At 39.1% G+C, this 13,782-nt stretch overlaps 1 protein-coding gene across 1 annotated transcript in view; it reads right to left on the bottom strand.

Moving 5' to 3' along the window:
• Positions 1-1,043: 1,043 nt before the first annotated feature.
• The window catches only part of LOC127422272 (serine/threonine-protein phosphatase 5), a 35,816-nt gene continuing 23,077 nt past the window's right edge, over positions 1,044-13,782 (bottom strand). Inside the window, exons 7-13 of the mRNA XM_051665674.1 lie at positions 11,637-11,742; positions 11,386-11,528; positions 6,323-6,410; positions 6,185-6,225; positions 5,928-6,106; positions 3,428-3,509; positions 1,044-3,274 (exon numbers count right to left, since the gene is read on the bottom strand). Of these exons, the coding sequence (XP_051521634.1) occupies positions 3,212-3,274; positions 3,428-3,509; positions 5,928-6,106; positions 6,185-6,225; positions 6,323-6,410; positions 11,386-11,528; positions 11,637-11,742 (702 nt within the window). The 3' untranslated portion in view covers positions 1,044-3,211. The remainder of the gene's footprint in view (positions 3,275-3,427; positions 3,510-5,927; positions 6,107-6,184; positions 6,226-6,322; positions 6,411-11,385; positions 11,529-11,636; positions 11,743-13,782) is intronic.

Genomic DNA, 13,782 nt, shown 5'->3' with positions numbered 1-13,782 from the left:
TCCTGGTTCTCCCGATGGCCAGTCTGCCCCTGATCGGCCCACCGGGAAAATGCCCTGTATGCCAGATTACCAATCCAGCCCTGAATCAAAGGGCTTATATTTGGCTTGAACATTTGTGGGGTTACAGTATTTAGAACTTACATGTTTCCATTGATCATGGTATATATATCCCCCCTGGAATCTACACCCCTGATGTAATAGCAATTTTTGGTGTTCAGCACATACTAAGATTTGCATCTTTACATTTTGGAATTACATTGTTGTGTCATAATTATTCAAACAAAATTAGACTTTTTAATAAGCATCTCTATTATTCAGAATGATGACTGTCTCACTGCCACATTAAATGACCTTCATGATGCTGTAAGGGAATTTTGCTTCCTGGTGGATCACATAACCCCGATTTCTTTATCAATCGTACAGACCAGAGGGCTTTTTTTCTAAGCCTTTTATGCTTAAAAGTGATGTAACTTTTTCAGTATTAAAATACTTTCTTCTATCCTAGCTTAATATGCGGAGACAACTATAAGCCATTAATAGGTACATTTTCTCAAAACTGTAAACAATGTATCTGTTGCACTGTGAAAATTCCTGTTTAAGCGGCCTGTTTAGACTCCACCCAACAACGTTACTCAGCCAGTGTTGTGGATGGGACTGTCTGACTGTTTGAATAACTGCAGATGAGGGGCGTATAAAGAAAGCTGTTTTGAAAACATTGTTTTTGCAATTCCGTTCAGTGGCGCTAGTGTCACAGAAATTACATACTTAAGCTTTAAGTACACAGTTAAGATATTTACAGGCATACTTTTGCTATATATATATATATATATATATATATATATATATATATATATATATATATATATAAAGGTCCTGTCTTTATGTATGAAATCATATCACAATCCAGCTTTTAGAATATTGCTTTCTAGGTAACTGCAGAAAAGCTTTGCCAGTTGAGGGCAACTGGGATGTCATGAGTTTCTATTGCAAATATTCTGGACATCGGTTTATCAACCCTTTCTCAAAGGTGAGCAGTGTTTAGATTAGTTACAAATTTTGATTGCATCTCAGACAGTCAGCTGGATGATATAATCAGAGACATCACTGCTCACACACTTCAAATGTTGGTGAAAGATTGGTAAAAAAATTAAATAAGAAAAAATTCAACACCAGTTTCATACATTTTCAATTTTTATTTAAAACTGTCTGCCAGACATGATGCCTGTTGTGCATTATTGAGAAATATAAAACTGCATGTTTTCTCATTCAGTCCTTACTTATTTAAACATTCGTTCTTATCAGCTGCAGCCAACGCTGATGATACAAACCTGTTACTGCTGGTGCAACTCAAGTCAACTAAATAAAACAAAAATATCATCCACAATTAAAGATATGACCACATTTTAGATTATTGGACTGGTGTCTTTTTTTATTCAATAACTTTTTTCCCCCCCAAACATGTACACTGAAATTTTAATGATACAGTATGTATATATATATATATATATATATATATATATATATATATATATATATATATACACACACACATATACACGTTGGTGTATATAATATTCTCTAAAAAGTCATGGGCATGGGACATGGCTGCTCTGCATTTAAAGAGTTCTGCTGTCGTAATTTGAGTCCACACAAAGGACAAGGGATCCGCTAGACAAACATACAGTGGAAGGTACAAGGGTTGTACAGAATCTCCAGTGCATTTCATTTCAGTCAAGCATTTTGGGAAAAAGGCGTGTAGGAGCTGCCTACAAAACGGAGTACACTAAATGGTTACATAGCTTCACAATACTGTACTTTCCCCATGCTGAGAGGGAAAGCCGAAAGAGTGTTTGAAGTAATTTTCTAAAGTCATACATATACCTAAAGTTTGTACATTTGTTGAGTGACATTTATCACGTTCAGGTCAAACAGAAAGTTTGACTGCAAGATAGATACTAAAGTTAATGTTTCCATGTGGAGCTTATGAAAATTGGAAAACTGGCTTTTTTATGAAAAGAAAACTGGCTTTGTAATGTTTTTGATATGACACGTACAACACTTTAACTGCTACAGTATTAAAATGACATTTCTTACTCCAAACTTCACAACATTGGACATTAGATCCGGGCGCGCTAAGTAGAACACAAAGGAATGAAAATTCTCTCATTATTTACTCACCCTCACGCCATCCCAGATGTGTATGACTTTCTTTCTTCTGCTGAACACAAACAAAGATTTTTAGAAGAATATCTCAGCTCTGTAGGTCCATACAATGCAAGTCAACAGAGTCCGAAACACTGAAGCTCACAAAGCACACAAAGGCAGCATAAAAGTAATAAATACAACTCCAGGTGTTTAATCCACATCTTCAGAAGTGATATGATAGGTATGGGTGAGAAACAGTTCAATTTTTAAATCCTTTTTTTTTTACTATAAATTCTCCACCCTGCCCAGTAGGTGGCGATATGCACGAATAATGTGAATTGCCAAAAACCAAAGAAGAATGTGAAAGTGGAGATTTAAATATTGATTTGTTTCTCACCCACACCTATCATATCGCTTCTGAAGATATGGATTTAACCACTGGAGTCTTATGGATTACTTTTATGATGCCTTTATGTGCTTTTTTGAGTTTCAAAGTGCTGGTCACCATTAACTTGCATTGTATGGACCTCCAGAACTGATACTGATTCTTATACAAATCTTCGTTTGTGTTCAGCAGAAGAAAGAATGTCATACACATCTGGGATGGCATGAGGGTGAGTAAATGATGAGATGGGTGAACTAATTCTTTAAAGTAAATGTGCTGATCACTATTTTTAAACTCAATTTTTAATCCAATTCTACATCAACACTTTTACTTTGGGGTGTGTTGTATATATTTGCACATTCTTCGGTACAAATCAGCTCCTGTATCATACTGCCAAACATATAATCAGTTCAGGTCTATCATTAATGATGAGGGGGAGATCCATTAGTGGGCAAGTGGAATCTGACATTCCTATTTCCTTTTTTGAGGTCAAGGCGTCGTCAACTTATGACTCTGTACGTGTTTCAGAAAGAAATCAACAGAGCCACAGGTATGTTGAATACTGTAAAATTTTGTGCATGTATAAGAGGAAGAAATATTTTGTTCGACACAGAGATGAGTAGAATGTGTGTGTGTATGTGTGAATGTGGAGAGATTGGTGTGGACTTGAGAGTGGAGCAACTACATCATCCCCAGCTGCATGAGAGAGTTAGCATATGCCATCGGCTTGACATTTGGATGAGGCTGAGGAGAGACAGAAAAACCCATTTTTAGGCTGCATTTATTACAGTAATAGATATGAGGATCTATGAGGGTATGGTTAGGTAGCCAAATATGAGGGAAAAAACACAAGCCGTCTGTCCTTGTAAGAAAATATAAAAGTGTCAAGTCACTTACCACAGCATTAAACTGGTGGAACTCTGGCTTGAGGTCTGATCCCCTGAGGTGAATGTAAGCTCCTTTGTTACCCATCTGGTCACTAGAGAGAACCCCGCCCCCCCCCAGGAAAAAGTTGTGAATAAATTAACCTTTTAAGTGAACAAATCATTTCTCCTACACAGAAGTCTCTTTTTTGTGACTGCATTAATGTTTTTTTCTTGCATTCAAAGTCTGAACTCAGAACTGGGACATGTTGTCTTTGAACAAACTGAACAAATGAGGGATCTTGTAGGTGAACAAGGATCTGCTGAAAGACAATGATTGAACGTAAGGGGGCATGTCATTGGTTCAGTTCTGCAATGGAGTCAAACACATTCAGCAAGGGGGGTGGAAGAATTATCCCAATTTACGATTGTGTAAAAATTACTGATGACTTTAAACAATTAAAATGGAGCAACAGCATTACTGAAATTAATAAATGACTTATGTAGGTAATGGAACTTATTCAGAGTAGTGGTTTATTTAATTTTTGACAGGAATGAAAGCGAGGCTGTGAGGGAGAGATGTACAGTCTGTTAAATGGGTTGGACTGTTTAACATCATGTCTTCGTGTCTATCCCTCACAGCTTTGCTTTCATTCGTGAAAAGTGAGATGGAATATGGATTGTCTGAAATAGTTTTGCATTCCCTCGCAATGCCTTTATCCATCCCTTCCAAAAGTAAACCATGGTTTTACTAAAGTAACAATATTTTAACCATATTTCAAACCAAAGTTATGGTAATAAAATAAAAAACATGCCAAAAAACATGGTTACTACAATTTTAGTAACACCATGGCTTCTACCTAATACTATGGTTTTACTTCAAATACCATAGTTCAACTAAACAAACTTATTATGAGGGAACCAAAAAGAATTGCAAGGGAATGCAAAACTTATTGTGAGGAAATGAAAAATGTATTGCGAAGGAACTAAAAATTATAGTGGGGGAATGCAAAACTTATTGTCAGGATGCTAAAAATAGTTGTGAGGAAATGAAAAATGTATTGTGAAGGAACCAAATATTATTGCGAGGAGATGCTAAACGTGTTGCAAGGAAACCAAAACTAATTGCAAAGGAACACAAAACAGACTGCAAGGAAATGCAAAACCAATTGCAAGGGAACCAAAAATAACGGCGAAGGAACGAACAACTCATTGTAAGGGAATGCAAAACATGTTGCGAGGGAAGTAAAAATATTTGTGAGGGAACACAAAGCGTGTAGGAAGGGAACCAAAATAATTTTGAGGGAATGCAAAACTTATTGTGAAGAAACACAGAACTAATTGCAAGGGAACGCAAAACATCTTGCGAGGGAACTAAAAATATTTGCAAGGGAACGCAAAGCGTGTTGCAAGGGAACCAAAAATAATTGAGAGGGAATGCAAAACGTACTGTCAGGGAACAATAGTTGTGAGGAAATTATTGTGAGGAAATGAAAAATGTATTGCGAAGGAACCAAATATTATTACAAGGGAACACAAAAGTTATTGAAGGGAGCCACATATTATTGCGAGGGAATGCAAAACGTGTTGCTTGGGAACCAAAACTAATTGCCAGGGAACTAAAACTAACTGCAAGGGAATGCAAAACAGGTTGCAAGGGAACCAAAAATAACTGTGAGGGAACACACAACTTATTGTGAGGGAACCAAAAATTATTGTGAGGGAATGCAAAACATCTTGCAAGGGAACTAAAAATATTTGCGAGGGAACGCAAAGCGTGTTGCAAGAGAACCAAAAATAATTGCGAGGGAACAAAACTTATCGTCAGGGAACTAAAATAGTTGTGAGGAAATTATTGTGAGGAAATGAAAAATGCACTGCAAAGGAACCAAATATTATTACAAGGGAACACAAAAGTTATTGCAAGGGAGCCACATATTATGGCGAGGGAATGCAAAACGTGTTGCTAGGGAACCAAAACTAATTGCCAGGTAACTCAAAACTAATTGCAAGCAAACCAAATATTATTGCGAGGGAAAACAAAGCTTAGTGCAAGGAAACAAAAAATAGTTGCGAGGACATGCACAACTTATAAGGGAAACAAACATTATTTGCGAGAGAACGCAAAAAATAATTGCAAGGGAAAGCAAAAATGATTGTAAGGGAACCAAAAATAAGAGGAAATGCAAAAGTTATTGCAAGGGAATGCAACTATAAAATTATTTAGAAAATAAATTCCCTCCCTGTCCTCAATATTAACCAGTCACTGCTGAATGATTATGAGAAAAGATTTGGGCTAGGAATATGAAAGGACAGAAATGTTAAATGGTTGACAGGAATGTTGTTCCAAAAACAAAGGATGTTGCCCAAAGTGCATGTCGTATTTATACAGAACCAGTCAAAAGTTTGGACGCTTGACTGAATTTGTTTCAGTGTTCCATTCCTTTGTTATTATAAACGTTTGAATTCTGGTACTGTATATTGTGTTGTGCTAATAAAGACAATAAATAAATAGAAAAAAGTTATTTGTGTACCAGTAGTTTGGTGCTGAGAAAACGGTGATGCACTTCCCTGAGTGAGTGACCTCATAACCCTCAGCTTTGACCTCATGACTGCGCACTATATACTGCAGTTTATTCTGTTCCAGAAAGCGCTCTGTGACATCAGGCCCAAACTGACAGCTCACGCCCCGTTTACTAATGGAGCGCCCGTTCTGGAAGAAGAGAACATGTGTCAATCAAACGCAGATACGGAGTAGAGCTGTGAATGCTGAAATGTAAAAGAAACTGACCTGCGGCTGAGGATCCGACCACAGCAGATCACACATCGGACCTGCAACAAACATTTTGGACATATTACAAACAACAATGTATCAAAAAATGTATAAAAGTTCAACAACATTCATTTTGGGATACTAAGTATGTCTTACCTGAGTCTGGAGGCTGTCGGTTCCTGTCGATCTTTCTAATGTCATCTAAAGTCACACCATCCTCACTAAACAGTCCTCCATGCATCACCTGAAACACAATTCAAATTATACTCAACACATTAGTCAAAATCACAAAGAATTAATGAGTTAGTTTGCCTAAAAATGAAAATCCTCACATGATTGACTCACTTTTAAGTCATACCAGATGTGTAATACTTTCCTTCTTCAGCAGAACCGAAGTGAAGATTTTTATAAGCACATTTAAGCTCTGTTTGTCCATACAATGCAAGTAAACAGGTGCCATCAGGCTGCTGGCTGTTTGATGGTCCAAAAGGCACATTTAGGCAGCATAAAAGTAATCCACATGACTCCAGTCGATCAATTAATGACTTCTGAAGCAAATCGATAGGTTTGTGTAAAAAATAAATCGATAATTAAAACTTTATAAATGTAAAAAAAAAAATTGCTTCCTGCCAGCAGTTGACACATCAAATTGCTGTAGCATGACGTAAGCACAACGACACGTTCACGCAAAAAGTCGGAAGCGCGCGCTTTGTATACAACAGAGGAACGAACGTCATGCAAGAGTTAGGTCATTTCAAACAGCAATCCAGCATTGGGGGAAGAAACGATTTAAAGATAAAAACATTTTTATTATCGATTTGTTTCGTGAGTCATTTGGATTACTTTTAAGCTGCCTTAATATGCCTTTTGGACCATCAAACAGCCAGCAGCCTGATGGCACCCGTTTACTTGCATTGTATGGACAAAAAGAGCTGAAATGTGCTAATAAAAATCTTCACTTCAGTTCTGCTGAAGAAGGAAAGTCATACCTTTAAGCCATCCCAGATGTGTAAGTAAATCATCAGAGAATTTTCATTATTGGGTGAACTAACCCTTTAAGGCCCCTTTACACCTCTCAATAAAGGACGGAGTATACTTCGGTTGTCTGACACGTTCCTCGCCTGTACGCCGCGTCGGCTTATGTGCCGGCCATTGACTATACTGAAAGAGTATCACAAAGTAGATGTAGTGGGTATGCGTCGAACATGTTTGTATTTGCTTACAGTCAGAGGAGTATACTCAGAAAACAACATGCGTTTCATATCCATACAGTATCTGGATATTCTTTAGCTGAATGGCACCTTACATTCCAATGTGTTTCAACATGATCGGATAGAGGTCTGATCACAATTAACCACACAAAATGAAAAAAGCCCCTTACATATTAATCAGAGGTTGGTTCAACCAAAGATTCAGTAATTTACCATATTTTAAAACCACTGACATCACATTCAAAATGCTTCCTTTCATTTTGACAGATAAAAATAATAGAGGTCGAGGGATTGATCGGCACGATAGCTGATTGTGGCACTATAGGTTGTCCGCAAAAATCAACAATGATAATTTGCTGATATTTTTTTCCCCGTGGATGGTGCTGGAGGTAGGACTGCAGCCTATGGAGGTAAAATATTAAAACAAAATCACTGACACCTTGTGGTTATCGTGCCCTACAAGTGGAGTCGGAAATATCATAATTATTCGTTCCGAACACATGAATGACCAAGCGAAGTCATATTTACAAGTGGGAAAGTCGGAATTCTAAGGTCGGTTTCACATATCCTCCATAAGCGGGGCGTGAGCAGCGCATTTTCATTTCAGTGCCCATGTTAACAGATTACACCCTTCACATTGCAAGCATGAGTCGCGAGGTGACGTGTCCCAGAAGCATCCCAGATGTGGCAGTAAGTGGATGGTTTCGGTGCCGAACCTATTTTTGCCACGTGGCTCACGACCTTCCCAGGTGCAGTATATTTGCTGTCTAAATTGGTCATCATTGACAATATTCCTCCATTTTTATATCCTCACTGCAATGCATATTTTGTTGTTTTAATAATAATAAAAACAAAAAAGCAAAAAATTGAGGGCATGCAAAAAAAAGAAAAATGCAACTTTACAGTCTCCATCTTCATATCTCCTGAATAATAAAAAAACCCTCATCTGGTGAATTATATACACTATAAAATAGGTTATTGCCCTTTTCTACCCACCTCAGTTATCTGTAACGGCAAAATTCCCAATCGGCTGACCTCTAAATAATATATTTATATATATATATATATATATATATATATATATATATATATATATATATATATATATAAAATAATTACATAACAGAACAAGTCTGTCACAGATTTAACAGGAATGAGAACCCAAATGCACGAATGAGTGAAAAATAAATTATTTTATTAAACAACAGAAAACAAACAAGAAAAACAAAACTCTCACGGGGGAGAGGAAACAAACAAAACATAAACTAGAAAAAGATATAAACAGGAACATGACAGGAACAAACAAACCAACTCATAAACCGATCTGACAAATACAAAAGGGAAGAGGGCACAATATATAGATGCAAAGTACATGAGGAACAGGTGATGGCAATTAACATGACGAGGACTAGACAAGAGGGTGAGGCCAGAGGGAATGATGCGGCGGGGCCAGGAGAGAGCATGGCTAACACAAACACAGACACAGCCAATTGCTAATACACACGACAAACACACACAGACAGAAAACAGACAGAACCACAGAGCAAACAGAGCGGGATCATGACAGTACCCCCCACCCTCGACGGACGCCTCCTGGCGTCCACAACAAGCAGGACGAATGGACTGGACCAGGCAGGGGGTAAAGGACCAGAAGGACAGAAGACAGATCGAGGAGGGGGTGGGTGGCGGAGACCAGGGGAATAGAATGGACCAGGCTGAGGGGCAGATGACAGACCAGATTGGGTGGGTGGGGGAGACCAGGGAATCGAGGCGGAACCGGAGGGTGATGTGATGTGCAGATAATGAAGACCAGAGGATGACAGGACTGGCTTGCTAACCACAGGAGAGGTGGAGAGTGAGCTGATGGTGGTAGAGGAAGGGACTGGGTCGCTTGGAACAATAATGGGTCAGGCTTGGCGGCTGCAGGGAATAAGAGAAGATTGGGTGAGGACAGCAGAGGGCTGGACAGATTGGTTGGCATCCAGAGGGGATTGGACAGACTGGACAATGGTGACCATAGGGAGCTGGGCAGACTGAACATTGGCAGCCGCAGGGAACAGGTTGGTGGGGTCTTTGGCGATCGCTGGGTGGATGTCAGTGAGGTCCGTGGTGGCCACTGGATAGAGGTCAGTGAGGTCCATGGTGGCTGCTGGTCAGAAGTCAGTGAGGTCCATGGTAGCTGCCTGGCAGAGGTCAGAGGTGGCCGCTGAGCAGATGGGGTCATCGGTGGCAGCCGCTGGACAGATGGTGAGGTCAGTTGTGGCTGCTAGGAGCTGGACATGGTCCGACTGGATGCGAGTAGCCACTGGGACGTGAACAGAGTCTGACTGGACATTGGCGGCTGCTGGGGACTGGACAGTTTGAGTGGCAGCCGCAAGGAACTGGACTGACTGGGCGGTGGCCGCTGGTTAGCGATCAGTCTGAGTGGCGGCCCCTGGGAACAGGACAGACTGGGTGGCGACCACAGGGAACTGGACAGTGGGCACTCATGAGGGGTCAGTCTGGGTAGCGGCCGCTGGAAACTGGACTGGGTGAGTGGCAGCCACTGGGGACTGGACAGGCTTAGCAGCAACCACTGAGAAAGGGTCAGACTGAGCGGCGGCCGCTGAACATGGGTCAAACAGACAGCAGCCGCTGGTGAGCGGTCAGACAGGATGGCAGCCGCTGGCATGGAGACTGACTGGACAGGTTTGACGATGGCCACAGGGAACTGGAAAGGTTGAGTGATGACTGTAGAAAGCTGGATGCAGTCAGACTGAGCGGCGGCCGCTGGAGATTGGACAGACTGTGCGGTGGCCTCTGGCGAGGGATCAGAGTGGGCAACGGGACAGGTTCGTCGATGGCTGCGGGGAACTGGACAGGCTCATTGGCGGCCGTGGGGAACTGGACAGGCTCATTGGCGGCCGTGGGGAACTGGACAGGCCAGATGGGCTGGTTAGAGTATTTCTGTAACTGCTGATCTCCTGGGATTTTCATGCACAACAGTCTCTAGAATTTACTCTGAATGGTGCCAAAAACAACAAACATCCAGTGAGCTGCAGTTCTGTGGAGAATGGCCAGACTGGTTCGAACTGACAAAGTCTACGGTAACTCAGACAACCTCTCTGTACAACTGTGGTGAGAAGAACAGCATCTCAGAATGCTTTTCTGAGATGCTGGTTGGCGCTGTTTTGGTGGCACAAGGGGGACCTACACAATATTAGGCAGGTGGTTTTAATGTTGTGGCTGATCGGTGTATATATGAAATAAATTCTCTCCCAGCTAATGCTGTTAATTATACAGGGGACCTTCTATCTAGGTATATTACTAAAATATTAATTGTACTAATTGTATTTTATTCATTTTCATTATTTTGGCCACATATTGGCTTTTAAAAAATGAACAAATCCACGTATTCAATCAATAAATAAGATATTTTATTTCATATATTATTGTTTAATTGCATACTTCTTACTATTTACAAGTTTTTACATTGATTTGTTGAATACATGCTAAAACCGGTAATGTCTCTTTAACGAAACTGGCATTTCTATAAAGAGTGTTTGTAGATGAACACATATTAATGAGAGAGGACTCAAATGGCTTTATCTCATCTGTTCTATGCCTGATTGCAATTAAAATGTTTATTTTTTCTTTTTATTCAACAACTGACTGTAGAGAACATGAAGGGTATTAAAAGAGACTTTCCTCAGGACAAACGGGTCGTGTGGATCTCGTCTTTGGACACGCGGAGCAACTGTCAACATGCAGTGAAGGATCTTGCTGCTGAACACTCCACCACTAAACTACACAATCACTGGTGAGTGAAATCTAAATATTTACCAGCCAGTTGTCAAATGCTACCCGATTAATCGCCAAAAACGCATGTTAATACCAGGTGTAAAGGGGGTACAGTGTCTACAGTAGAATGTGCTATGCAGTGTGTCTTTTAAATTCACATTTTTAATTTAGAGGTACAAGTTATGACATTGTGCAGTAATAATTTTTCCTTTATGCAGTGTGTCTTACCAGGACTTTGTTGTTGATGCACTGTGTGAGAGGAAGCCACTGGAAGACCTCACTGAATAGCTGGAACATCTGAGCAGTGTACTTCGCTTTCACCTCGCCCTCAAACCCGTACATCTGATTCATGTTATCTGTCTCGTGGTTCCCTTCATGAAACATCAAACATTATGTCAAATACTGATCCAATTTAACCTGCACACAAAAACACAAAGTTTTTGGCAATGCTGCTGGAAAAGTCTTTGGTGCATCCTCACCCCGTAGCAGGTGGAAGTGTTCTGGATAGAGCAGCTTGAAGCCGAAGAGTACGAGAATTACTTCTACAGAGAAAGAGCCGCGGTCCACAAAATCACCGTTGAACAGCTGGCACCAGACAGTCAAGGCTAATTTACTGATGCTGCATGAACAAAATGTGGGGGTAAAAAGGATGTAAAAAAAACATTTTGATGCTACAATCAGACTGGGTGAGCCATGCTTGATGCGGTTGTACAATAGCTGATATTCACACACCTGTAACTGCACATTAACTGAATTCTATATTAATGCGCCAAGGTGTTGGCCCACAATTAGACTAGTTGTTTATTATAATTATTAATAAATGAATCAATTTAATGAATATTAGAATTAACTGTTCTAGCTCTGCTACATATTTTGGCTGCCACCTGCATTTTTTACACCCAAATTTAAAAGCTCACCGTATGCACATACAGTGGACCAATTACAAAATATCTGCCTCATTTAACAACCAGTACCCCACCCCACCATATTTAAAAAAAAAGATTACAATAATTCATAAATAATATTGTATATGTTTACAATCTCATGATAAACTAGGGGTGGGCAATATGACCAACAACATTTATCACAATATTTTTTTCATATTGTGATTCAGGCTCTGTTTGCACAATTCATAGAAATGTCATATTTAGGCCTGTTGTGATTATTAAATAACTGTCTGATCTTGGAAATTGTCTGATTTGAGATAACCGCAATTATTGTGCTTTTCAAATTCCAATCACATTTTAATGCCCAAATAAGGACATTTTAAGCCAACCAGATCAGCTCCTGTCCGGAAGAGCGTGTGAAGTGCCTTTAAGCACTCTGATGCATGCGGCCTTCAACAGAGGCTCGATTTAAACTTTCAAACTTGAATAGTGAACTCCGACTTCACTTTAAACGATTGTATAACGGCAAATGTTCTTGATCACAGTGGGTTCATACACGCAGTGTTAATTACAAACAGTGACACAGAGTAGACGACGCACGCTTATCTATTTCTGTGGAGTGATAATATTATGATACGAAATCTCAAAGGTTTTGCTTCATGAGAATAAGGGCCTGTGGGTTTAACCATAGAGCATTAAAATAATGTAGAAATTGAAATTAGGACAGAAAACTTTTAAAATTGCATAATATAGTATTAGGGCTGCAACTAACGATTATTTTGATAATCGACTAATCTAATGATTATTAGAAAGATTATTTGACTATTCGGCGATTATTGCAAAGATTAATCATTAGCTCTTAACCGATTATTCAGCTTTTGCCCCAACTTAAAAGGTTATATTAAACGTGCTTACTAACAATAAAGAGGACGAAATCATCTTTTAAAAATACCTCTAAATGACATTCACTGAATTAAAGGAAAAAAATACTTTAAGTTTAATTCAGTAAAGAAATTCACTACACAAATCCTATTGTTATCAATGTGTTTGTCTTGTTTTCCATTTAAAATTGTCTAAAAATCCTTAAAACAAGATACATTTACTTGAGAAGCAGCATATAAGATATTTAGACTTGCTTTAAGAGAATGTATCTTAAATATAAGTGTATTTTGTATAGAAGTGTATACAATATACAAATATACTTATATTCAAGATCTATTCTTTAAAAGCAAGTCTAAATATCTTATATGCCGCTTCTCAGGTGAATGCATCTTTTTTAAAGGATTTTTAGATATTTAAAAATATTTGATTCAATATTAATATTAAATTCAACATTCTCAGATAGCTGCTAAAGAAAATGTATGTTGTTTTAAAGGACTTTTCGATATTTATATTGGAAAACAAGCCAAAAAACCCCAAATCAAAAACGCATTTTGTTGCAGTGAATAATGGGGTGAAGACTACCCTCTCTCACCTTTCTGTTCACTTCAGTCCATCTTTAACTCACAAAAAAACAAACTCTCTCCTATTAATAAAGCTGCATATGGCCAATTTTCTTCACGATAAGAAATGCACAGTGATATATATTATGATTTAATAAGTCTTGAGCCATCACGCTATAATCTAGCTGCATTAAGCGTGCGCGCTCGAGGGATGAGCGTCCCCATGACAGAGTGTGCATCAGCCGGATGCAGTTTCAATCTCTCCCCCTTAGATCGGGACACTTCACGTAACTCAT

This window comes from Myxocyprinus asiaticus, chromosome 31 (genome assembly GCF_019703515.2).
Source record: "Myxocyprinus asiaticus isolate MX2 ecotype Aquarium Trade chromosome 31, UBuf_Myxa_2, whole genome shotgun sequence".
Taxonomy (NCBI): Eukaryota; Metazoa; Chordata; class Actinopteri; order Cypriniformes; family Catostomidae; genus Myxocyprinus; species Myxocyprinus asiaticus.
This window is presented reverse-complemented; position numbering and strand designations above follow the sequence as displayed.